General features: G+C 45.3%; 1 protein-coding gene across 1 annotated transcript; it reads left to right on the top strand.

Annotated features, from left to right (window-relative positions):
• The first annotated feature begins 2,323 nt into the window (after positions 1 to 2,323).
• POU2AF1 (POU class 2 homeobox associating factor 1) lies at positions 2,324 to 25,657 on the top strand. Its single transcript, XM_037065545.1, is given in 6 exon segments — positions 2,324 to 2,392; positions 2,395 to 2,518; positions 21,580 to 21,710; positions 22,186 to 22,228; positions 22,313 to 22,578; positions 25,283 to 25,657. Coding segments are annotated over 6 exon segments (933 nt in total). The 5' UTR covers positions 2,324 to 2,338; the 3' UTR covers positions 25,598 to 25,657.
• Positions 25,658 to 26,366: the final 709 nt, after the last annotated feature.

Genomic DNA, 26,366 nt, shown 5'->3' with positions numbered 1-26,366 from the left:
CCTATGCCTCCATCTTGGCCCTGCTCCAGGTTTTAATATCAGTGATCTTATATTACCGCTAATAAACATGGCTGACATTTGGCATTCACTGATTTCAACTTAGTGAATACATATTAGTGTAGTTATTTAAAGGTCTGGCTCTAGTCGTATAAACTTGAGTCTGACACTCAGCCGGCCTGTGTCACTGGGCAAATCAAATTTCCTAAAGATGTTTTTTTCTCCGAACTATAGGGACGGAAGTTTCCTCAGAGTTGTGTGACTAGATAATACAGTTAAGGCTTAACATGGACTTTGGTGTGTAGTAAGTAGTTATTAGTACTTCAAGGAAATCATTATGCTAGCTAGGCCTATGAAGAGAAACAAAGATGAACTTTAAAATGTTCTTAACTTTATGAAACTTGGGGAGAATAAGACAGATGCCAAAAATACAGAACAGTGAGGGGACTGGTGAGGTCACATATCCTTCTAAGAACCTGGTAAAACATTCTGAGAATTGCTTCTTCACTTTATAAACAAGGAAGCTGAGACTCAGAAGAGTTACCTGGCTTGGCTAAGGGGCCACAGCCCGTGAGTGGCAGAGCCTTGATGGGGACTACCATCTCTTATGACTGAGCCAGGCCTGAAGGATGTGTCTGTTTCCAGTGGAACCTTCTCAGTATGGCACTAGGCCTGATGGCACTGCTATCTGCCAGGCTGCTGTCAGCACGGGGCCCTCCATGGCCTGAAGTCCAGAGGCTTTAGGGTGAGGGCTCAGAACTTTGCCAGGAGATAGACTTCTCTGTTTTTGAGTAAGTCATATATGTGGTCAACGTTTCTCAAGACCTGCCCCCAAACCAACCCATTAGCAACAGTAATTTATTAAACCCATTACTTCACTAAATGAACATTTACACATATGCTCCATGTCCTGTGTGAGGCACTGGGGAGACAGGTGAGACCTCCTTGAGGAACATAGAGAGTCATGCAGCAGTTTTCTGTCAAATAATGAACAGAGGGCTCCAAGACCTAAGAAAAGAGGGACTAATCTTTTCTGAGCCAGGTGGTTTGGTGGGCCAGAACATTTTTCACCAAAAAAGTTGCTATTTGAGCTAGACCTTGAAAAATGAAGAGATGACTTTCAGGTGAGGAACTGGGGGATGAAGGAACCTGGCAAGAGAAGATAGCAAGGTCAAAGGTGGGGAATTGCCTTGGGGGGGTATGCAGAGTGGAGCTTAGAAGTCATTGGGGACCAGTGGCAGGGATGGGGGTGATGGTGTCAGGGCATGGGGTTAGAAAGATAGACAAGAGCTAGATTGTGAGGGGCCCTATGTGGCTCCAGCTGTGCGGGTGAAGGCAGTAGGTGAAAGCTTTTTAAACTGAAGAATGGTATTATTCAATCTAGGTTGTATAAGATGGCTCTGAGGCAGCTGTGGGACTGAGCGGCAAGACCTGCCCTAGGGGGTTCTCGCCAGGTGATCTTGACCCCAAACTGTGGGTCACTGGGGCCTGAGCATGTGGAATTCACATACACAGTGGCGGAAAGCTTCCAAACTGGGAAGAATCCCATGGCCTAACACCCTAAACACTATCCCATGATGAACCCCATTACTTTCCCTTGAGAAGCTTCATGCTAATGGGTGGGCGCTGGGACAGAGAACCTGTTCATGTGTGCCTGCAAGTTCCTCCTGAGACACCAGCTCCAGCTGAAGAGGATGGGTGTCTTATCCTTTCTCTCCTGAGTGAATTGACCTTTCTCCATGGGTAGATGGACGGTCAGAAGCAGTGTCCCCCATATTCAAGCATGATTAAACCTTGCCGTTTGGGTGGTGGCTCAGGGCAAGGGGAGGGGTTATTATGTTTTAAAATGGAATAAACCGAAAAGCAATATTTAAAAAAATGAGGAGGTTGCTTAGTGAGGCTTGAAGAGACTACAGGTGTTTCCTCCTGCAAATGAGAACCAGTGACCCCTGGGAATAACATTTCTCGTTGAGCAAGACCCATGGCGGACTGAGTCCTGCTGACATCCTGGTGGTGCAGAACCTGAACTGGGACTACAGAAAACCCGGTTTTCCACAGGGCCTTATGGGCCCATCATTTGTTTGGAGAGGTAAAAGACTTGACACATATGCTCACACGGTTCCCACTTAGATACACTTTCACACTCACCCAACGTCACATCACACTCTGTGGCCACGTCTGAAGGACCACGGCTTTGTGTGCTGTGTTGTTGTTCAGATCCAGCTGACTGGCTCCTGGAGTGAAGTGGTCTGTAGCTGCTGGGCCTCTGAGGGTGCGCACTCTGGGTGATAGGCAGCCTGCTGAAGACCGAGTGCACGGGTGTCTGAGGTGGGAGGATGTGATGACGCTGTGCTCCTGCGCAGCGGGAACTTGGGCCTTTAAAAAGCTGAGGAAACTGCCTCTGAGCAAGCAGTGGCTACACTGGAGGCAAGCACACCCAGGTCTCACATTAAAGAAGCCAAACTGTCTGCTTCAAAGAAAAAAGGCAACATCCTGTCACAGGCCATGCTCTGGCAAAAATGTAAGTGGTTCGGCTGTGGCTGTCAGAGCCGTATCAGCATGGGTAGGGGCTGGGGGCTCACCAGTGAGCCTGTCATTGAAGAGGTGGTGGTGGCAAAGGGGTCCACGGGGATCTGTGTTCCCAGGCAGGAAATCAGGGAGGAATGAGGTGGGCGAGACAGAGCCTGGTGGAGAAACCAGCCTGTCAGAGGTGATGCTGATTTTCCAGGTTGGAGGGGAATGAACTACTGTTCCAAGGTGGGACAGCTCATTGTAACTTCACTGCTGTGCATGAATCACTGCGGTGAAGAAAGGGCAATTTATGATTCACAAACAACAGCCAAATGTGATGCTGGTTGGGGGTTCAGAGGGGAAAGCCATGCAGTTCTGTACTTGACTTTATTTTATAAACAGCTACTTTCAGCCCGTGGTTCAATTCCATGGGCCTATTTCTCTTTGAGTTATTGAGCTTGCTTTCTTTTCTCTTTCTTTCTTTCTTTCTTTCTTTCTTTCTTTCTTTCTTTCTTTCTTTCTTTCTTTCTTTCTTTCTTTCTTTCTCTCTCTCTCTCTCTCTCTCTCTCTCTCTCTCTTTCTTTCTTTCTTTCTTTCTTCCCTCCCTCCCTCCCTCCCTCCCTCCCTCCCTCCCTCCCTTCCTTCCTTCTTTCTTTTCTCACCCGAGAAAATGGTCATTGATTTTAGACAGAGGGAGGAGAAGAGAGGGAGAGAGGGAAAGAAACATCAGTATGAGAGAGAAATAGTGATCTCTTGCCTCTTGTACGCACCCTGATCAGGGACCAAACCGAAACTTAGGCATGTGTCCTGATGGGGGATGGAGCTGCAACGTTTTGATTTATGGGATGATGCTCCAACCAACTGGGCCACACTGGCCAGGGCTGAGTTACTGAGCTTTCTGCCTGTCAAAGTGTGATTTGTTTCAGATGGGACAATTTGGAAAGCTGGCTTTGTCAAGCATGTCTTTACCCGCTTCACTGTCTCGCCTCTTGTCAATCTTCTCATTTTGTGGCAAGACTTGGGTATACCAGTGAAAAAGGGCTGCAGGTTTATCTTGAATCTTAATGTTTATTCCTGGCCTTGGATGGAACAACTGAGAACTTTATTTTCCATTATGTGGGACTGAGCAGAGACTTGTGTTATTAATAACTGAAATCATACAGAGATTATCTACAACATTCCTTTCTTGAAATAACAAAGTCAACTCAATGGCTTCATGATTGATGAAGCTTATTGAGGCTCAGTTCTGTACTTTCTCAAGAAAGAAATATTACCAAAAAATTGCTCTATTGGTTTTTTAAAGGTGCTTAGGTCTTTAAAATGCCCTTTAATGAGTTCAGGTATGCCCTCCCTCAAGCAAACTTAATATAAGAGAATTTGGATTTACAGAAAAAGATAAATTAGGGAGTGTATTTATTTTACAAAAAGGTATTTTATTGGAGTTCTTAAAGTTCTGAAAATATACTTTCATTGATTAAAACATAACTTACGGTCACTTTATCACCAATTCATTGTTTCATTATTTCTTGTGTCAACTCTCTGGAATTGAGCTGGTTAATGTGTAATGTGAGGAGTGATTTCACAATTTCTCAGATTGTGAAGTCGCATCATATCAGCAAGATATGATTTTTTTAAAATAAAAAAATGAATTATAATTTGGATCTGAGAGTTATGGAATCCTTCCAAGATAATTGGGGATATTCTAGTGTCAGTGGTGTGCAACTGCTACTTGAAGGGGTGTTGAGCAGGACCCTAGTTTTCGGGGACAATGGCACGCAGCCCTGTGGGAGTGCCATGTGGCTGAGGGCAGGTGGGCGTTAATATCTTTGCTGGGAGCTGCTATGTGTCCCCATGCCATTACACTTAGCACTGAATCAGTGGGTTTTATGTGAGCCCCTGGAGGGACTTCTGCTTTGGTTTCTATCTACTCAGAGCAAGTCACTCTCCTTTACTCTTAATTTTTAGGTCTCTCACAGTAAAATGGGGTAAAATAAAACCTGCTCTGCAGAGCTGTCCTCAGTGAGTGGAGATACCACCGAAGTGATGTTGATGCTCTGGTTGTGCTTCAGTGTCTGAGACAGAGGTTGCTTCCCTGTGTTCATATTCTCCCCCTCTTGGTTACACACTACATTTTTCTTCTTTAATTCTGCCTAAGAGACTGGAAATTTTATAAAAGGGGATGCTGGAGGCATGTTCCCTGCTCATATCCTGGAAGTCAAATCAGAAGCCACGAAACTCCACCCTTAGGAAGACTGCACTGAAAGTTTGTCAGGGGAATACCTGCGTGAACCTTCTTGGTGTTAGATGCACACAATTAAAATGCTCCTTAACTGTACTTTGGCACCTTAAAAAACTTAGGAAGGGTCCTGGGCACTGGACCCCTCCTCTTACCCTGAATCCAAGTAAGGCCCTTGTCTAGAGTACTGAGGGCACCAAGGGCACCTGGGTGACTAAACCCTGTGTGAAAACCAGTAAGACAGGGCAACATTTGTCAGCCCACTTAGAATCACCTGATGGAAGGGCAGGGTTTGAAATCAGACACCAAGAGTGCTGAAAGGGCACTTTCTTTTTTCAGAAAACACCCTCAAGGCATGAGCTGAAATGACTGTACTATGGGGTTCTGGAAAGGGTTAAGAAAACACTCACTTTGTAATTGTTGCCTCCTCCCCACCTGACACATGACCCTCGTTTGTGGACTAAATGTGAACATTGGCTTTTGGTTCAGATCAGCTCAGAACTGCCGGCACACAGAAGTGGAAATCTTCAAGCCCCATCCATGGGCCTGAGATTTGCTTGGCTGATCAATTAAAGAAGTCACTCTACTTGCAATTCTCCCCCTGGCTTCTGCGTTTTGTCCTGCAGGCCTCTCCTGAATGTGAAACATAACATCTACCCCAGCAAGAAGCCCTTGTTAAGGCCATCTACCAACAGTGCCCCAGAGACAGCAGGAGTGATGCACAGGGACAAGTCTGGGTTTGAAAGTTGGCTCTGCAACTGACTTATTTAACCTCATATTCTTAAAAACCTAGAACATGGGGGCAGGGGATCTAATCCCTGCCTTACAAGTTTTTTTTTTTTTTTTGTCAGAGCTAAATTAGAGAATGTAGATGTGTTGTCAATCTCCTGATAACTAATACCAGTAATGAGAGAGCTCCCATCCTCCTGGACACTTCCCATGGGCCTGCCTTGGGTGATCAGGGTTATGACAAATTCCGTCATGTCTATCATTTTCCACACTTTGATTAGAATAGTTAAAAAGTCACAGTCAGAATATTCTTGAATGATAGGCTCTTACAAACTGTTTTCCAAGGGTCTGTCTAAAGCCGGGGTCGGCACACAATGGCTAGGGTGCCAAATCAGTCTTGACACCTGGTTTTCTAAATTCGGTTTTACAGGAGCACAGACACGTCTCATCGGTTACATACTGTCCGGGGCTGTTTTTGCTACAACAGGAGAGAAGTTGCCACAGAGACCCTATGGCCTGCAAAGCCTAAAATATTTACTATTAGCTTTTGACAGAAATAGTTTGCAGACCTGGGGTCTACACCTATGCGGGTAGTTGCTTTGGTATTCGTTTCCTTAGGGCACTCAGCGCCCTGGGGTTGCACAATGCCAGCACCAATGCAGGTAAAGCTTGTAGTCAATTGAGTAAGTGATTTGCACCACGCCTAAATCAGATTTGGTTGACTTCCTCTTCAAAATTAATGAAATCGTATATAATGAACTCAATCCCACCCATTAGAAAAATGAGGGAACAACTGTTTTTTCTTGTTGTTTCTTGTGTTAGGGGAAAGCCTATGTGATGACGAAAGGGAGGCCTGACTGATTTTCCCTGAATTGGCTGGTTGTCTTGATGCCATACTCTGAGCATTGGCATTTCGTTGGTGTAGTTCCCAAGGAGGCGCCTTAGGAACAGGGAATAGTTACTATCAAAGTATACATGTGGGGATGCGCCTTTGCTTTCAGACGGCTTGCACAGGGCAGAGGTTCACCAGGCACATGCAGTAGAGCCTCAAGATTCGCATCAACGCCGGCCTCGGGATTTACTCCAGGGTTCCATGAAATGGCCAACTAATTTGAGGCAGATAAAAATGCAGTTAAAGATAAGGAAAACCTGTCATATGTGTACAGTTTTGGAAACTCTCTCCTGCATAAATTCAGGTAAACTTACCGAAAGAAGTAATTTAGGTTTGTGGAGTGCCGCTTGATATTTCTATTCTGTTACCACCTTTGCTTACTCAAGGAGCCTAGTAAGCACCTTTATTTCTTACCAAGCATATTTATTGACTTGGTGGTTTTTGTTGATAAGGGGAAGTAGGATCTGAAAGACACACAGGGATTCCCAGGCACAGAAAGAGGTGAAATAAATGACATGCATCTACCAGGCAAACAGATTATTGGTAAAGAAGCAGGCGATTTCAAGGTGGGTACTTCACTTCCTGCTCCCTATATTTACCAAAGAAAAATGCCATCTTTGCCTCCTGCTACACCCAGAAAGTTCTCGAGTCACAGATTTTGAAATCTCTCAAATCTCTTAAGTTCAAAGCTGCAAATCTGCTTTATTGTGAGGAACAAAAAGAACCAAGGTCATGTAAAACTGTTAGCTAAATATCTGAACATTTAATTCACATCATTAGAAGTCCTGTAAAGTGTTGTTTTTAAACTTTTTCAAAGTAAAGGTATTAGGTTTTATTTTTCCCTCTGACTTGTATCTAAAGTGTATCTTCCCATAAAATAAGGATGTCCATCAATTTTTCACTTTGAGCCAACCAAACCAAAGTTGGCCAATTGATGATGATCATTAACATAATTTTCACCTTTATGAAATATTTAGCAACACTCCAGTTTTCTCATTCTTGCTCAATAACTGCTTTAGAAGAGAGGGTCTGTCTGGGATGGGGAGGCCTTCTTTGAAATCCTGTGGGCCTGTCACATGAGGCTATGGACAGAGAGCCCATGGATTGTACTTGCCAGTTGTGTGGGCCTTAGGCAGGCCACCTAATTGCTCAGGGTCTCAAGTGTCCAGCAATAAAATGGGACTTGCCTTTTCTGGGCTCAGGGAAAGAAAACTGAACTTTACTGGACTCCTTTTCCAGCTCAACTTACTGAGCTTTCATGAGTGCTTATACAACATAAATACACGTTTTCAAGCACCAGTTCTTGGACAGAAGAAATTCTTGCATCTGCCTAGAGCGCTGCTTTTCAGGCTTGGCTCCATGTTCTAATCCTCTGGGACATTCAACAAATGCAGATGCCTAGTTCCCGACCCAAAGGTTCTCTTTAAATTCCCCTGAACGTTGAGTTTGCAAATGCTTCCCAGGTGATTCTACTGTGTAGTCAGTGTGAGAACTACTGACCTGGAGGTTGAAAGAGCTGGCTTCTAACACACTTTTGAATATAGTGCTCTGTGAGTAGGAAGTGTTCAATTCTCTTCACAGGGATGAATATCAGCTATGGGGCATTGAGTACTTATGTGGTGCTGTGCAGTGTACCAAATATTCTTTTGGATCAGTCTGGATTATATTTGGTTGCTAGTGAGGAGACCAGAAACAACATGGATTTAAATAAGACAGTGATATACATTCTCTCACAAAAAGAAGTTTGTAGTAGGCTGTGCAGGACTGTATGGAGTCTTTATAGTGCCCACAATGTCCCAGGCTACTTCTGTCTTCCTGGTCTGCTGTCCTTGGCATGTGGCTTTTGTCTTCGAGGTTGGCTCATAGTTGCCACTGTAGCTCCAGCTATCACGTCGGTGTTTTGGACAACAAAGAAGACGACAAGGGAAAGGCAAAGAGACTATGTCTCTTCATCATTGCCTCTCCCCCCAATATTATACTTCTGGTGACATTTAATGGACAGTTCTATCTGTAAGGGAGAGTAGTGTAATTTTATAGCTGGGCACATAGCCACCCTCCGCATTGCAGGAGTTATTATTAAGGAAGGAGAAGGCTGATGTTGGGAGTAGCAACTGTTGGTTTTGCCACACTTTGGGTGTATTATCTCATTTAAATGTGATAAAAACTCTATGAGGTAGGCTCTGTTTTATCTCCATTTCATAGATGAGAAAACTGAAGCTTAAAAACTGGGCTAGTAATTCACTCATACAATAAAAATATTTTAACAATAAAAACATTTAACTACAACTACCTGTAAATAAATACATGAATCCAATTTTGAGGCAAATAATGCAAACATAGAATTATTTTCTGGTTTATTCTCTTTATGTAAAGCTTAAAAATTAAAAAAAAAAACTAATAGACAATGTCAGAAGCCATAATACTTATAAACTCTGAAGAGAGAGGAAGGGATGTTTGAGAGGGAAGGTGAGAGAGACTTCGGGGGTTTCAATATTACGCTCCTTGAATTATTTAGTGAATTAATAATAATTTACTGAACTCCATATATATTTTAATGTAATTTTTGTGTATATATTTATATTAATAAGATAAAATGTAAAAGGATATTTGATGTTTAGAATAAAGAAAAATGGAAACAGGTGTAAATGCCTTTCAATATGTTGAAAACTTATTTTCAATGCACGTGTTTCAGTTTTGTTATGGAAGGAAACAAGGTCATTTCCCTGCTGCTATACCTCCTCTATAGGGCTTTTTGCAGATATTGTAGCTGCAAAGCAGGGCTCAGATGGGAGAGAGACACCTAGAATCTCTCCCAGATAACCCAGTTCCCCTGTTTTCTGAGCAGCACTAATGGAGAGTCCTGTGTGGCAGCCTGTGCTGGGAGCCAAGAATTCTGTCTCCTTGGCACTTCCTTCTCCCTTGAACTGTCTAGACTTCAGAAGAGTCAGGCCATCTCTTTTTGTGCATGTCTGCACAAATGCATGTGTGTGTGTGGGGGAGGGGTTGGGGTGTGGAAAGCAAGGGTTTAATACAGAGTAGGGTTTAATTTTAAATCAGAGAGTGACATCTCCATTCTTTCTTTGCCCTTAGTGGTTTAAAGTGAGCCCCTGGGGTAGGCAGACCTGAGTTTGAATCCTAGATTTATGCCTCACCGGTTGTATGATGCTGGCAAGTCCACCAGCCTCACTCTGCTGCTGTTTTCTTATATGAGAATGTGGTTCTTCGTAGGGTCGTGGTGGGTGTTCACAACAGTGCTTGGCATTAAGTCAATACTCAATAACTATTAATTACTGTTCTTATTTTCTCATTTCCTCTTACTTCTACCTCTGAGGACAAATGTTACACAGCTAATTCTAGATTATGACTCGTGTGGCCTCTGAGTTCTGCATTTCTTGTGAAATAGAAGGACACCTATTTCCAGTCTTGTAGTTTATGGTAAGGCTAGTAGTGATCAGGGCTCGTGCTGACAGTTAAGCTGGCCATTCTCTTACTTGGAACTAGGGCCACAATTTCCCACCGGCCTTATAAGGAGTGATGGCAGAAGGCTTGTACTGACTGGCAAACTTGTATTTGTTTTTTTATTTTATGAGATTGAACTGAGGTGTTTATAATCCATCTGTGATGAGTATGACACTTGAGTGCAAAAAATAGCACAGATGATACCGAAAACTGAAACAACAATGTGCTGGCTCTTTTCTTAGTAATGGTTTCATTGGTATCACTTTCTGGGAAGAGCAAGTAGCCAAAACATTATAAACCAGAGTCATTCTCAGACCAGGTGTTGGGACCAGAAAGGATTTGACCACACTTAAGAAAAGCTGAATTACCTTTGAATCCTCTGGGAAGAATCATACATTTAATTGGAGATGAGAAAGAGTCCAAAGTTATAACTTTCTAGAACTGAGAAATCCTGGGGAGAGGGAAAAGAAAGGAAGAAAGAGAGGCAAGAGGATTAAAAATAGGAGCAAGTTTGAATGCCCAGTGAGAGCAACACCAATTCAAGAAAGAAAGATGTACAAGGAAAATCAACCATCCATTTATCATCCTATGCATGCACACATCCATCCAATGACAGAATTATCTTCAACAGGAGGGAAGCAAAGATGGAATTAAGGAAGGTGTCATGGAGGATATGACATTGAATATGAAGCCTCAAGGATAAATGATAATCAGACTTTTTGCACAGATACTGGGAGCAAAGAGACATCTTAGGACACAAATATGAGTGTTTGGAAGAAAATACAAGGATACCTAGATTGACATCTACAACATTTTTGTCATAAATTGCTTTATTCAAACAAAATCTACTGCAGAGTTCCAACACAAAAAAATGGAGCAATTTGGGGGGATATCAGAGCTCAGATTGTTCACTCACTCCTCTGTTTCCTCCTCTTTATTGGCAGCTGCAGGCACCTTTGCTGTATTCCTAGGTTCTTTAAACAACTATAGAAATGATCCCTGAAGGTATAGTCTTGCCAGATTCTTTAGATTACACAGAATGGCAGCCCTGACCTGGAGCAATCCTCCATTCCTTCAGCAAGATCCCTAACACATGGTCACAGGTCCTTGGTTACTTCCAGGGTAAAGACCTCATTCCTAGAGCAAAGTGAGTCACTGTGAAGCATGTTAAATCAGTCTCCACAGAGCTCTGAGGCTGTGAAGATCATGCTTTCTGTCTTTATGGGTATCTTATGAATTAAAAGGGGGACATAGTTCTTAAAGACTGAGCCAGTGACTTCTTTCCCAGGCTTCATATTTGAACAACTTCTCCAGTGTCTTTCACAAGGGAATCCCCTCCCCCCAAACCATGGAGCCATTGGTTAGTAAACCAGAGACCTAGCAAAAAAGTTCATTTTGACTGGCAGTTATATCTCACATCAAGAACCAACAATCAGGGCTACTTCCACTTACATAGGCTATACCCCAGGCTGCCATGGGCCTTGGGACTTGAGTAAGTAGGTCAGACCCAAAATGTACAGTTGATGTTAGGTTTAAAGGGTCCTTCCTTCAAGGAAGTGATCCATGTCTGAGGGTCTAGGGAAAAGCTTATTTCTTTTGCAAAAATCTTTCTGGTCTTGAAAATTCCAAACTAGGTGTTGTTTAAATTAAGGAACAAGCAAGTAAATTTTCTCTTCTCTAGCTGCCTAACCATAGGTTTTTCTTGTTCTATATCAGACTGGCGATGCTAGAACCAGAACACAGGTCTTTTTTTTTCTTTTATTTTTTTTTTATTTAACTTTTGTTCAAGTACAGTTTTCTTTCTTGTATTCCCAGCCCTGCACCCCCCAGTGCTCCCCACCCCCCTCCCATCTCCGCCCCCCATCTTAGTTATTGTTCATGTGTCCTTCATACTTATTCATGTGAGTCCATCCCCTTTTACTCTGTGCTTCCCTCCCCTCTACCCTCTGGACCCTGTCAGCACGTTCTGTATTTCAGTGTCTTTGGTTACATTTTGCCCACTTGTTTGTTTTGTTGTTTACATTCCTGTTAAAGGTGATATCATATGGTATTTGTCTTTCACTGCCTGGCTTATTTCGATCAGCATAATGCTTTCCAGCTCCATCCATGATGTTGCAAAGGGTAGGAGCTCCTTCTTCCTTTCTGCAGCATAGAATTCCATTGTGTAAATGTACCATAGTTTTTTGATCCAGTCATCCACTGATGGGCATTTAGGTTGCTTCCAACTCTTGGCTATTAGAACACAGGTCTTGATCTAATAAGGAAAGAAGTATTTTTCCACCTTCTGTTCCACTGTCTCACTTAGGTTTTGCCTTGCTATAGAATTTGGGTGGGCAACTGGGGTTGGTTCACCCCCTGATATGGTCTTATGCTCTCAGTGTGGGCCCCTCTCCTTTTTTCATCCCTGCTACTGTTAATAAACCTGAGACTATACGGGATATGTTAGCCAGAAGTCTGCCTTGCCTTAGTAGATGATAAAAGTCCCTTTTCTGACCACTGAAGAACCCTTTGAAGAAGTATCTATGACCATGGCCTTAATCTTGGCTACATCCCTACCTTTTTGGAGATATATACAGGTTCTTTGAGAGGCCACACCTAATGTCAGGACAAGGGCATGCCACCTTACTTTGTTTGCCACTCAAAAATCCCCAACACGCTTCTTGTTGGACTCATCTTTTCAAAAGTCAAATCTGCAACAAACCTAATCCTCTGGTGGCTTCCGAAGAAAGAAGCCCTGCTACTTGGCTTATGGCATCTTTTACAAGAGGCCAGTGTCAGGATTTTGACTCCTCCTGTCCAGGCTTGTTCTATTTGCAAGTGAGGTCTTTGACCAGTCTCTCTGCAGCATCATTGGCTTTCTTGTGTCCTAAACAGAGCTGTCCTGCTGCTTGGGGAAACCAGCCCCAGGTATCTGAGGGATGGCCTCTAGGAGAACAATGAAGGCAGGCTGAGACAGGCCCGGCTGGCAGCAGAGCGCCCTGAGTGTATCGAGGAGAGTGTTGTTCAGTACCAGGATGTCGCAGGACTGGGCAAAGTTAGGGCCACTGTCAGGGCTACTTTTCTGAGGAATGAAGGGCCAAGGATTTTTGGCTGAGATCAAAGGAGAATCAGCTACTTGTTGAGCAGCTATTATGCGTTAGGTGTTTAACTGTGTTAATTTTATGCTGTCCTCATGATACTCCAATGAGATGGACATTATCTCATTTTACAAATAGGGAATACAGGTTAAGTGATTTGCCAAGAATCACACAGTTATAAGCTACATAGTAGCTATTTCAAATGAGGTCTGCTTGAGTCCCAAACGATCCCATACCACTTCTCAATACCAAGAATTTTAGGGTTACATTAGATGCTTCTTTCCCTCCCAATGGAAATACATCCACCCTTAAATGGAGGTGGGCTCTTATTTCATTGGGGGTAGTCTGAGTCAAAAGCCCCTGAAAATTTGAATTCCAGGATATTTTATTTGAGAATCAGTATAGAACCTCTGGAGCCAGCTGATTTTCATCTTAGAATCTGAGTTCCTAGGACTGGTCTTCTCCAGTGGGCTAATCAGCCAGGAGGGGGTAGGGCCAGCTGGTGAATACATCTTTGGGTTTATTCAGGATCTCTGGGCTAGGGAAGGACTCTGGACATCTGGGGTTGTGTATCCTGATGTGGGCTGAGCCTGGCCCCAGAGCAGGCTCTCTGGATTGGAACAGAATGACTATGGCTCTTTTCTCTATGCACAACTTCTACAGACTGGTGCACCCAGCTCGCTGATCATGCAAACCCCACTGAAGCAAGTGTAGGTGGAAAGCAGCCAGATGAACCAAACAAGCCAGAACATTTCAACTCTGAGGCAGATGCAGCTCTGTTAGAGTTTGTGATTCTAGGCTTGCTTGTGCAATTATTAGATTAGCTCTTTATACCCCACCAGATTCAATAATAAGCTCCATGATAGAAAGGACATGGCTCAATCTGCTGAGCAAGTGCTTGTTCAATGAGTGCTCTGCCAGGGGTCTCCTGGTCTTGCTCCTACCCTGGAGCATGATGCATCTGAGATGGGAGCCCTTTCTGCTCTGGTGACCCAAGTTTCTATAAAAGGTGGGCAGATGCAGCTGCTTTCTCAGGTGGACCTATCCACTGTCATTTCAGTCGAAAATACCAAAAATAAAACTTTGCGGGAAATTGTTTGGGTCTTTCAGTTCTCGTCACTCCTCATGTGAGCAGACTGCTGGTAAGCTTCTCATGGACTTTTTTCTTCTCTTTTGGTTTGTCAACACCATTTCTTAGGGGAATTGGCCATCAAGGCAGGCTGAATCAGGGTGGTCCAAGCCCAGACTCCAACTGAGGGAAGGAGGGTTAGAATAGGACAGTGGACCATTCTACAGCTGACCTCCATTGTTACCTAGAGAAATAAATGTGACTTGCCTGGGTGGGGGGAAGCAGGCAGGGAAGCAGAAATGGACTATACTTGGAATCAGAGGTCCTGGGTTTAGTTGATTATTGTTATTTATAAGCGCAGTCCTTGGGCAAGTCACTTAACATCTCTGAGCATCACTTTCCTCATCAGTGGAAAAGAGGGTAAGAGGAAGAGCTGCCTGGCTTATTTCAGAAGTCGTGGTGAAGCCTCACATGAAATTATTTGTGTCAAAGCCTATTTGAGGCACAGGCCATTGCAAAGGTGAGTGTGGTTACTTCCGAGTTCCTGGGAGTTAAGGTCGTAGGTGAGGAAACACATGGACTCTTGGCATGGATTTATTCAACATACTTGAGTCTCCACACAGAAGAGGCATTACACTGACACTGTCTCTGGGAGTAGAGAGAATGCAATAGCTTTCCCTGTCTTCCTAGTCTGCAGGATGCTTAGAAGGAAGATGGATGAGTGGTATGAAAGGTGCTAAGAGCTCTCTGGAGGCTGGATGCCTCAGCAGCAGTGTCTGTGAGGAACCTGGACACTACAGGCCTGGAACTACAGGCCTTTTGACTGAGGCTGCCCAAGGTCATGTATGGGGTGGAACATTCAAAACATTTGGGACAATCTATGTAATTCTGAGACTGCAGAGCAGGGACATCTTAGGCAGGAGCTTGGTGCATGAGAGTGGTCTGTGGGTAGACAGGCTCTCTGCTTAAGCCTAAAAGAGTTTGAGAGGAGTGTAATCACTGTGGGTATCCATTCCAGGCTTGCATTGGCTTCCTTTTTGTAGGGGTCACTTGGCTTTTAGACCCTTTTTGTCTGGGGCTCTCTGGTTCTAGAACAGAACAATCCTCTGTAGTCATCCTAAATGTACTTTAGGAATGTCTCCTGGCTCCTCTTTGTCAGGGTGTTCCCTGTAGGTCCTTTATACTTGCTTAAAGTTCTGAGAAATTCTAAGGGCCCATGGCTCTCCTTAGTCTTTCCCAGTGACCTATGGTTGATGAGTGAGCTCTGTGAAGGTTGATGGGAATATGTCTCATAGGATGGGGATGCAGTGAGGGCACAGGTCCTTCCTCTCTCCAGTCAGACCAGAGACATGGAGTCAGCCACTATCTTTGGTCTTTGAGATCTTCAGACAGAGACATCAAGACATTAAGACCTAACTCCTCCTGGGCTGTCCCGGCAGTCTTACAAGCAAGATCAAACTGCAATTCAGTAGAGGTTCCACTTTTCTATATTTTTGGAACACCTTCTTTAAAACCACCTTTCCGCCTCTCTGCCCTGGGATTTATCCAGATTGCTAGAGTATATAGTGTTGATATTTCCTGGCTGCAGGGGCCTTTCTGTTCAAACATTGGCAAACAGAAAGCCTACATTGACATGCATATGGCTTCTCTTTGTTGGCCTACATTAAAAAAATTTAACTACAATCTAGTGTAAATTGGTCAGGAAAACTTTTTTGTAGCGTGTCAAATCCAGTTTTGGCCAAAGCCCAAGTTCTTTCTTCCTGTTTGGAAAAATATCAGCCATTGTCCATGAATGGAAAAAGCAAACTTGAAAACTTGGACACTCAGACCTTCACTATAGAAACAACACTCACATTAGTGTTTAAATTAAGGATCTCAATTATCCTTTAGCCAACCTGAGCTAAACTTTCCCAGGAGGCCTCAGTGATCATAGGCCTAGAACACAAACAAACTTCTTTATATTAAAGGGAAAAGTGTCAGCTACTTTTTTTTTTCAGTTAGGAGCTAGGGCAAGTTTGTTGGCCCTAGGCTTGAATTCCTATTGTTCAATTATTTGGTTTTGGTTTTGCTACAAGTAAAGAGAAAATTATTTGTATTTCTTCTTAATGGGTCTTTTAATAAAAATAATACTGGAGATTCAGCAGCAAGAGAGAAAAATATTTACTGTGGTTACTTGGAATGATTAATAGTGAATCACCTGTCCTTCTGGGTAGGGAGGGTTTTGTCTTTCAAAATGGCCCTGTTCAGTGGCCTTGAGCTTCAACCAGTCAGTTGTAAATGGATACCGGTTTCAGAGCTAGACAGTCAAGATGGGTGGGAGAGGTTCGTCTTCCTGGTTCCCTTGTGAGAAATATGTGGGCTTATTCTGAATCCCACCTAGCCCCTACAGCAGCTGGCCCAACTGGTGTTCAAATTACTGCCTGGCTATGGTGGCTCTTTAGAAATCTGTAGCAGGACATTGGTTGGGAGGAGAGTCCTCTTGCAAGATCATCTTGACAAGTGTTCTAGCTAGGAACACCTGTCCGGAGAGGCCTCTCTTACAGCCTGCCAGAGCAGAACTTCCAGCGGGCAATGCTTGGGTGTCAGCTTTGCTAGGAAAGCAGTTTCCTCACTTTGGCATGAATGCAGTTTGCACGGGGTCACTAAATAAACAAGTGCTGACAATTTTGCATATTTCCTCAGTGATATTTAGTGTGCCTTCGTCAAGGCACTGGAGGGCCATGTTTATTTAAATCAGTAGAATCCACATATTCCCTAAGCTTGGTGCAAAGCAAGCACAGTGCCTACATATAGCCAGAGCACTGTCTGAGGCGCCCAGTCGACTGGCTTGCAGCTGTCATGGTCTAGCAGAGCAGCAGCTGCAGGACTCTTATTTTTGTGATGCGGAGCATGTCCGGGTGTGTGGCAGGGGGAACCGAAATGTCTTCTGCTGACTTTTTATACCTTTAGATTTTCTCGTTGCTCTTTTTGGAAAAGGGAAGACCTTACTGGGGCTGAAATCATGGGTTTTCTGTAAATGAGCCTCCCCCCCCACTGCAAACTCCACTGGTGACTGATTTCCAGTGGTGGAAAGGCAATATGGCAGAAGTTCTCCGCCTGAAAAATGAGATTCCCAATGAAGGCCAAGAGGCTTGTGTTTAGGTGAAACATTTTTTCTCAGTGATGGATGCTTGGATGCCCACAGGAGACTTACAGAGCCTTCAGAACACAGGATAAATGGTGAGAAAGCTTCAGGCTTTGAGGGGGGGTTACCACCTAGAGCTGCAATTTGATAAAGGGGCTATTAAATTCTCTGGTCAACTCTACTTTGGGAAATTGGATTTTTGTGTTCTGATATTATTTAAATCTCCTTTTTTATTTTATCTGGTTCTTCTTTTATTATTATTATTTTAAGGAATCATTTAATAATCTTAATTTTTTTCTTTTATATATTCTAGTTTATTTGTTTTGAAGCTAGCTCAGTGCAAGGATCCAGAAACTCCATGGCAAAGCAATCATGATTTCTGACAACCTCCTTTCCTTTCCTTTCCTTTCCTTTCCTTTCCTTTCCTTTCCTTTCCTTTCCTTTCCTTTCCTTTCCTTTCCTTTCCTTTCCTTTTCCAAATGTGCATTTGTGGGTTTGTTTCTTGTGCCAGTGGTAGTAGGGACTACATGGTTTATTGTAGAATTAGAAATGCTTATTGTTGCTTTACAAAGGCTGGTGTGAAATGCACCAATCTCAAGTTTTCATCTTGCAAATACACTTGGCCATTGGGCTCCTGTGGGAATTATCTTGAGCTTCAGATTCTGATATTTCCCAGTCATTTTGCAAAGCTACAGACCGAAGCACCTCCCCTGTTGCTCACTCACTGGAGTCAGTTATAAGATTCTGTGGCGGTTGGTGGTGAACCCACTGGTGGGCAGTCAGCACACCCTGGGGAGGGGTGGGAGCTCTCTAACTGCCATAGGTACTGCTCTCCATATGGTGGTTGTGCCAGGGCACACCTGTTGACACTGGGTTTCAAGGAACTCCATACATCAGAGGGTGGTGCCCTCTGCTATAGCACCTCCCCAAACCCTGTTTGTTCATTGATTCCAAAACAACAGGAGGCAGGAAGCTTTTGCTTGACAAGATCCTGGAAATGCCTAGCTGGCCACATTGCAGCCAAGTGTTAGAAGTGTCTATTCCTGGGAGGTAGCGGGAGCGGGCATGCTCTTAGGTCTTCCCCAGAAATGTACATCCAAATCAGGCAGGGGTAGGGGTTAGCTATATACTTTTCTTTGATCTGGTCTGAGATGTGTGTGTCTGTGTGTGACCAAGCCTTTCTTGTCCCCAGCTGAATTAAGAGTGTGGCCACAGTACTCAGACCCCCAAATAACTCTGTGCTCTGAGTTTCCTGAGTGCAGAATGTCTCAGGCTACACTTTGTGCCTGAAAACAGCTGGAAACCCAATTGGAGACAAGTTTGGGTGAGTGATATGGGTATGAACAAAGCTGAAGTGGCCATGGGTGACTATGATTATGAGTAAGCAGTGTGTGGGAGGGCAGGTGCCCGTGTTCTCTGCCATGTCAGGCCACACCTGGGGTCTGGTCAGCACTGGGCATCACCCATCATAAGGGGAAGTGGGAAGTGGAACTTGTGCAGGAGTGATGTGTGTAGAAGGAAGGTTGACGGGATTCAACTTGTGTCATTAAGAAATAGCTGAAGGAGCCCTGGATGGTGTAGCTCAGTGGATTGAGTGCGAGCCTGCAAACCATGCAATCGCGGTTCGATTCCCAGTCAGGGCACATGCCTGGGCTGCAGGCCAGTTCCCAACAGGGGACACATGAGAGGCAACCATACATTGATATTCTCTTCCTCTCTCCTTCCCTTTCCCTCTAAAGTTTAATAAATAAAATCTTAAAAAAAGAGAGAAATAGCTGAAGGAAAGTGATAGTCTTTCAGACTCTGCAGGGCACCTGGTCTCCATCAACAGATGCTGGAATGGGCTGCTAGTGTTACTGCTAGTGATGAATATACAGGGTGGGGGAAAAGTAGGTTTACAGTTGTGAGTATGGAAAATGATACAATAATTAATAAACAATAATAAAAGAATAAACTGTGTTTTGCTTACTTACAACTATAAAGCTACTTTCCCCACCCTGTACTAGCTCACATTGATTTGATACTTACTTGGTAAAAGCTCTATCCTAAGTATTTACATGCAATTCTCAAATTACCCTACAAGGTACACACCACAACGATCATCTTTTTATAGATGAGGACACTACTAATGGATCATGAATTGTGAGTTTCATTGGTAGGTAATGCAAAGGAAAGTGATGCTTTGTTACCAGGAGGCAGGTATGGCAGAGAATGAGATATTGCAGCTTTCCAGGCAGGGTGGGAGTGGGTGGAGGGAGAGGAAGAAGAATAACATGTATTGAACATCCACTATATGCTGGACTTGGCTTGGGAGCTTCCCATGTATTGTTTTAGTTAATCCTCACAAGTATTGTGCAAGACAGGAATTATTATTTCGATTTCACAGATCAGAAGATTGAGGCCCAGGGATGTTGAATACATCCTCTGAATACAGATATTTTTGGCTCTCAAGCTCATTGTTGCTGCTACTTCGGACAAAGGTGATGGTGCACAGGTGGTCCTGGGGCACAGGCAGCAGCAGGCTGGCTCCCTCTGCTATACACTCCCTTTTAAGCCTGAATTCACAGTTTGCAAATGTTTTATTTATGCTGGTCTCTCCCACTGGACTGCAAGGTGCTTGTGGGTGGGGGCCACTCCTATTTTGTTCAGCAATGTATTCTTAGTGCTGAGGGATATCTAAAAGAATGAATGAATACTAGTAGAGGTCTCTCATTATGACAGGGGATGTTAAAAAGAGGAAATTAATCTATTAGATGTTGGAGAAAGTTTCTTGTGTTAGATTAGGGATGAATTATTAGTGGTTCTCATCTTAGCACAGCTTCCAAATTACCTGAAAGACTTTTATAAAATCCTGGGATTCCTAGGCCCTTATTGGGCCCCTAGACCCAGGTGCAGGGCCTGGGCCTCTGTATCTTGTATTGCTACTTGGCCAGGTTAAGAAGCCCTTGTGAATGCATCTGAGTTGGGGGTTCTCTGGCTTCAAACCAAGTGTTCCTGGGGCTCTTGGACACCCCTTGCCATATCCTGCCACCTTCTCTGCCGGCTGAGCTTTGAGGCCAGGCCATGCGTGTGCCTGGAGCACAGATGCAGGCCTGGTGCAGAGTCAGGCCTGGGATCTTATCAACTGGGTGTTTACCAAGCAAAGTTCCACCAGGGCAGTGCTGCAGATCCGGGTTTTATAGATACCCAGGCTTCCGGGCCCTTATCGGTGGATGATAATGAATTCCCACCTGTGAGCCCTAAAGGCCAGTGCTACGTGCCATTCTAGGCTATGGACTGTCTGGGTAGGCAGATTGTCCCTGCCCAGTGATGGCTGCTTTTGTTTTGCTCTGCCAGGATAGAAGGAACCCTATGGTCCAGCTCTGCACTTTGGTTTCTTGGCTCTGATGACAAAAGGCAAAGGGAACAAGTCTGGATGCCCGAGGGTCCATGGATCACCGTTGGGTATTTGTCATGTGTCCTGGCAGCCATGGAGAATGTGGGAACCATTTACTCCAGCCCATGCAAAGGTCCAGGAGATATAAAGGGAAGAGGAATGGCAGATAGCACATTTTAACTTCTCACCCAATCAGTTAATCAACAAGTAACTTACTAAGCTTATTAGGAACATACTACTTGAGAAGGTATAGAGAAATAAAGTACAATATCTGACCTTGAGAAATTCATAATCTAGTTAGGGGGATCAGAAATTTATACCAAAAAAGGTAACAGTATTAAATAGCAGACTAAAAATTAATTGAATGCTTACTCTGTATCTGATTTTATACTACATATACTATGCTACCCATTAACTATGTCAGGGACTCCCTATAACATTCCTTTAATAAGATTAGGAGGCACAGAGAGGTGTAGTAACTTGCCCAGGACTTCGCAGCTACTGTGTTGCAGGGGAAGGTTTAGAGACGTGTTCCATCTGATTTAGACTTCTTGCTCTGACCTTCGCCCTCTACTGCCCCCTGTGGTGAATACTAACCAGGTCTGGCAGCATCTGAGTGACAGACAGCAGGATGAAACAAATCTCTGTGGGCCGCTGGGTGGTCCAGGAAGGTTGCACTAGCCTTAGGTTAGGAAGAATTAAGGGGTTAAGAAAAGTGAGGGGAAATCCTGACCATGGGAAATCCCGAGTAAAGATGAGGAGGTGAGACAGGCAAAGAACATGTAGAGAAGTCTAGATAGACATCTAGATAGGCCTTCAGGCTGGAGTCTGGGTTCATGTCATAGTGCAATGTGGTTGGAAAAATGGGTTGAGATCACCCTGTGGGGCACGTTCAATTCTAGACTAAGGAGTTTGGCCTTAATGGCCCGGGTAGAGGAGAGCCATAGAGGGTTGAGGGTAGGAGAAATACTGGGAGAAATATTCTAGAAAGTCTCATGTGCTCCTCTGCGCTCAGACACAACTTAGGTGGGCAGGCAGTCCCTCAGGCACTCTGAGGTGGGGACTTGTCTGAGGAGGGAGATGAGCCCCAGTGACACTCCTTTCCACAGCCACAGCTCCAGAACAAGCCCCGGCTCCACCCCGGCCGTACCAGGGCGTCCGTGTGAAGGAGCCAGTGAAGGAACTGCTGAGGAGGAAACGCGGCCATGCCAGCAGCGGGGCAGCGGTCACACCTACAGCGGTGAGGGGTCCACTCTGGCCACGGAGAGAGTGTGTGTATGGGGAGGGTGTTGGGCAGGAACACACTTCCCCGCCCCATGGAACACTCACTGGGGCACAAAGGCCATGCATTGCCATGGTGATGGCTGTTGCAGAATGGACTTGGGGTAGAACAAATTGGTGATTCGTTGAAGTGGGATGAGGGATGTGGGCTGGCGTGGCCCACTGAGCAAAGCCATTGCCAGGGCTTGGGTGAGTGAATGACTTGCGCAACCGGGTGTGAATTGGAAACCCCTCAGAAGAGGACAATAGCAGTCCCCTAAGTCCACAGCCTTCTTGCTAAGTGGAAGCAGGAATCCCTCATGGGGTGGGTGTTTTGTTCTAGCAAGGCCAATTCCCCCCATTCTCTCCTGCTCTGGGACCCTCTGAGCAAATTTGCTGCAGAGGGCTAGTTGGAGACGGCTGAACACTGACCCTGGTTTTCTTCTTCCCTCCAGGTGGTGCTGCCGCATCAGCCCCTGGCAACGTACACCACAGTGGGTAAGAGCTCCCCACAGCCCTGGGCTACTCCAGGACTCTCACCTGGCTGGTGCCTGCAACTCTGCAATTTCCTTCTTTCCACAGGTCCTTCCTGCCTTGACATGGAGGTCTCTGCCTCCACAGTGACGGAGGAGGGGGCTCTGTGTGCTGGCTGGCTCTCTCAGCCTGCCCCTGCCACCCTCCAGCCCCTGGCCCCGTGGACACCCTACACTGAGTATATGTCCCATGAAGCTGTCAGCTGCCCTTACTCAGCTGACATGTATGTGCAGCCAGTGTGCCCCAGCTACACAGTTGTTGGGCCCTCCTCCGTGCTGACCTACGCCTCCCAGCCACTGATCACTAATGTCACGGTATGTCACACAAGGCAGAGCTGCACCAACTCATGCCTAGGGCACCCTTTTAGAACATGGGCTGGCTTCTAGACTCCCAATCTTCCTCGCTCTTGATTCCCAGCATAGTTAGGTTATCTAAGTTCACCTTGTCCTCTTGGAAGGCCTGCTATTATTCCCATTGACCTAGAATATCCTCCACAAAGAAGGCTTATGGCCTCCCTTACCATGCTTACTGCTCCCTGGGGTTGGGGCATTCTGCTTCTCTAACCATCCCTACTGCCCTGTGAGCAGTGAATCTGGGTTACAAGTCTAAGTGTTTAGTAAGTGCATACCATGTGAGATCTCAGGGGGTCTCCAGCCAGAGCTAGGCTTTTCTTTCTGTTCAGATAAGTTAACGGGTGGTCATTCACTTAACAGTGGGATTTGCCAGAGACTTCTGGGCTGAGCAACAGGCAATACACAATTTTAGAAAACTATTCTTTTGATGGAGTCTGACCCACATGCAGGGTTATTTTTTGAGTTATGTCTCTAGTATCAAATTGGGCTCAATTTGGGCTCAATTTGAAGGTAGAGTGAATGACTTGGCAACCGGTGTGAATTGGAAACCCCTCAGAAGAGGATAATAGCAGTCCCCTAAGTCCACAGTCTTAGGGGACTGTGGACTTAGGGGACTCAAATCCTTGCCTCTTCACTTACTTTCTGTGTGACCCTGGGCTAAGTGACTTAATTTCTCTGAACCTTGTTGTTATCTATAAAATGAGTCTACTAACAAGAGAGTTGATATCAGGATCCATGGAATGATGCATGTAGAATCCTCAGCATGGTTTCTGGCACAGAAAAAGCACTCAATAAGTGCTAGTTGTTATAAGTGTCTCAAATCAACTGACAATTTTAACCAAGGGCTGCCTTCAAGTGCCAAATAGGAGAGGAATGGCCTGCTCCCCCAGGAATGAGGAAGGAAGAGAAATCGCTTAATGCTAATGGTACCTGTTTGGTTAAAACTGGGTATTCCCTGAGTGTTCAGAGGACAAAAGGCCTATGGTTATAGCTGTGTCCAGCTTTAGTCCAAGGAAAACTGGGAGGTGGACTTGGGGCCTCATGAGCAGTTGCAGAGCCCAGCCTTGATGGTGGAGCTTGCTTTGGTTCTCTAAGACCCCTTCCTTTCCCTCAAGGGCTCAGTGTTGTTCTGATGCTCCCCTGCCCGTTGATTATCATCCAGGCAGGGCCTGCAGCAACCCGCCCACCCCATGCCTGTCTGGCCACCCAGCATACAGGGACTTGTATGATGCTGGATAGAAAGGATTTAATTCAACACCGCTTCCAGGCAGCTAACCCATTTCCATAACAGGGGGCTTGGGCTGGGAGTGGGGGTGGTGGACTTAATGGCTCTCAACCATTTCTTGACCAAGAATTTCTTTCATTATTATCCTTTCATCATTCCCACCTCCTGCTTTGAAAGTTTCTGTGTATCAAACTATATTTACCAAGTAATAATTTATTTGTTCTGCCCTTTTGTAAATTGACCCATCAAAGTTGGTAAGAGCTAATTGGTGGGCACTGCTGATCAGCAGGAGATAAGGCCCTGAGTAATTCTATTCCTGAGTAAAGAAACCTGCAGTTGCAATTGACCTACACAGGTGTAACACTAAAAAATTATGGGTTTCCATTTGGATTTTTGAAATATTGGAAATAATAAGGCATTGTTAGGAAGCTGGAAGGCCTCTGAGGCACTTTCCAGCTCTCTCATTCCATAGGAAAAAACCCTTTAGCTTTGCTACTTAATCTGTGGTCCCTGGACCAGCCACATTGGCATCATTTGAGATCTGATTAGACATGCAGAATCCACGCCCTGCCCCTGACCTCCTGTACTGGAATCTTTGTTGCAACAAGGTCTCCAGGTCATTGAGATAAGCTCTTCCTAAATAACTAATAGTTTAGTCTCAAGACATGGTGGCAAACTGGAGAGAAATATGACAGGGGGAAGATGGGGTGGTAGGGGCACACTTGGGCCCCTAAGGCATCATTCCACGCAGAGACTTTCCTCTTCTGTCTGCTTCCTCAACAGTGGGAGATAGTAAGTGTGAGGGCCCCATCTGTCTCGAAGGCTTGACCTGGGGTTTGCAGGGTGGTCGCTATGCAATTGAGAGGCATTGTTTTAGAGTACCTGGGAGTGTGGTCCTGACCTTTGTAGGTGCCTGCAGTGGCAATAGGGGCCCAGCTCAGAGACAGAGGATGCTGAGGATGGAAGGTAAGTGGAGCTGTGTTGGCCCAAGGGGCCCTCAGAGTGCCGAAGCTGCTGTGTGCAGCCAGGATTGTCTTTATCTCTGGGCAGGACTGTGGCCACCTTTGTGACACAGCTACTGTGCTATGTGATAGTCTTATTGTTGGTATTTTCATTGATTTTAAGATGCACATCCCCACTCTTAGCATTTTAATATCTCTGGAATTGGGATAAATTTTATATCCAATGAAATTAGCTTCAAATATGGAAGTGGCCTGAGCGAAAAATGTAGAGCTGGTGAGTCATAGAGTCAGGGATACAAACTGTACCTGGCTTCTCCCTTCAGGGAGACATTGAGTAGTTGGAGATGGACCCCTCCTGGAGTGAGGCAGCAAGAAAGAGCCTAGTTAGGGGAAATAGAGATCCTCTACAGGACGAGGGTGGGCAGTGAATAATACTTCAGGGCTGCTAACCCTTAGTCCTGTGTCTGCCCCATTACAGACGAGAAGTGCCACCACACCCGCGGTGGGGCCCCAGCTGGAGGGCCCAGAGCACCAGGCACCTCTCACCTACTTCCCATGGCCTCAGCCCCTGTCTACGCTGCCCACGTCCACTCTGCAGTACCAGCCTCCGGCCCCAGCTCTGTCTGGGCCCCAGTTTGTCCAGCTCCCCATCTCGATCCCTGAGCCCGTCCTTCAGGACATGGAAGACCCCAGGAGAGCCATCAGTTCCCTGACCATCGACAAGCTGCTTTTGGAGGAAGAGGATGGAGATGGGTACACGCTCAACCACACACTCTCTGTGGAAGGCTTTTAGGGCTGGTCCCACCTGAGAATCCTGGTCCCTGAAACTGGGATTGAACCTCAGATCTATGTCTGTTGGAGAAAAACCACACTTTTTACACCCAACTAGAATTGTAGACCGACGTCCTTCCTTCCTCCCTTGAACTCTTCTCCCCTCTCTCTTCCTTCCTTTCTCTCTGCCTCTACCTTTCTCATCCCTGCCCCAGCTCTGCGTTTATGTTCCTTTGGGGGAAGGAATTATAGAGATTGTAGAGATAATACTGGATGGCAAGTGTTGCATATCTATGGTTCAGGTGCTTTCATTTCTGCCATGTTTCATTCCTGGGGAGGCCCCTCCTCTGGAGCTCCCACCGCTTCTCTGGAGCAGCAGCCCTGCTGAGCTGTCTTCATCTGAGCCAGTGACGCCCTGCCCTCTGTCGTCGTGAGATGTATGGGGGTGTCCTGTGGAAAACTGGCCCTGCCAGTACCTTCAAGGGCAGACTCAATGCCACAGCTCTTGAGCTGTAAGTTCTCAAGAGTTGCTCCTCTGTTTGCCATTCAAAGTGTTGTCCCAGTTTATAGCCTAGGCAGCGGGGTTTCAAGGCCTGGGGCTCGGTGGAGTGGGGGAGAAAAAGGAGCACTGGGGTGGGTTGGGGCATGGTCAAAGGGACAGAGGAGGGGTGGGTACACGGTGTGTGTAGATGGGGTGTGTTTATATGGTGGGAGGGGGACTGTATGGGGAGGGGAAGGTTGGGTTTTATAGGATAGTAGGAGAGTGGAGTAATGATTTAGCTCCAGATTAG

Source organism: Sturnira hondurensis, unplaced genomic scaffold (assembly GCF_014824575.4).
Source record: "Sturnira hondurensis isolate 20B ecotype Veracruz unplaced genomic scaffold, ASM1482457v3 Scaffold0015793, whole genome shotgun sequence".
Lineage (NCBI taxonomy): Eukaryota > Metazoa > Chordata > Mammalia > Chiroptera > Phyllostomidae > Sturnira > Sturnira hondurensis.
This window is presented reverse-complemented; position numbering and strand designations above follow the sequence as displayed.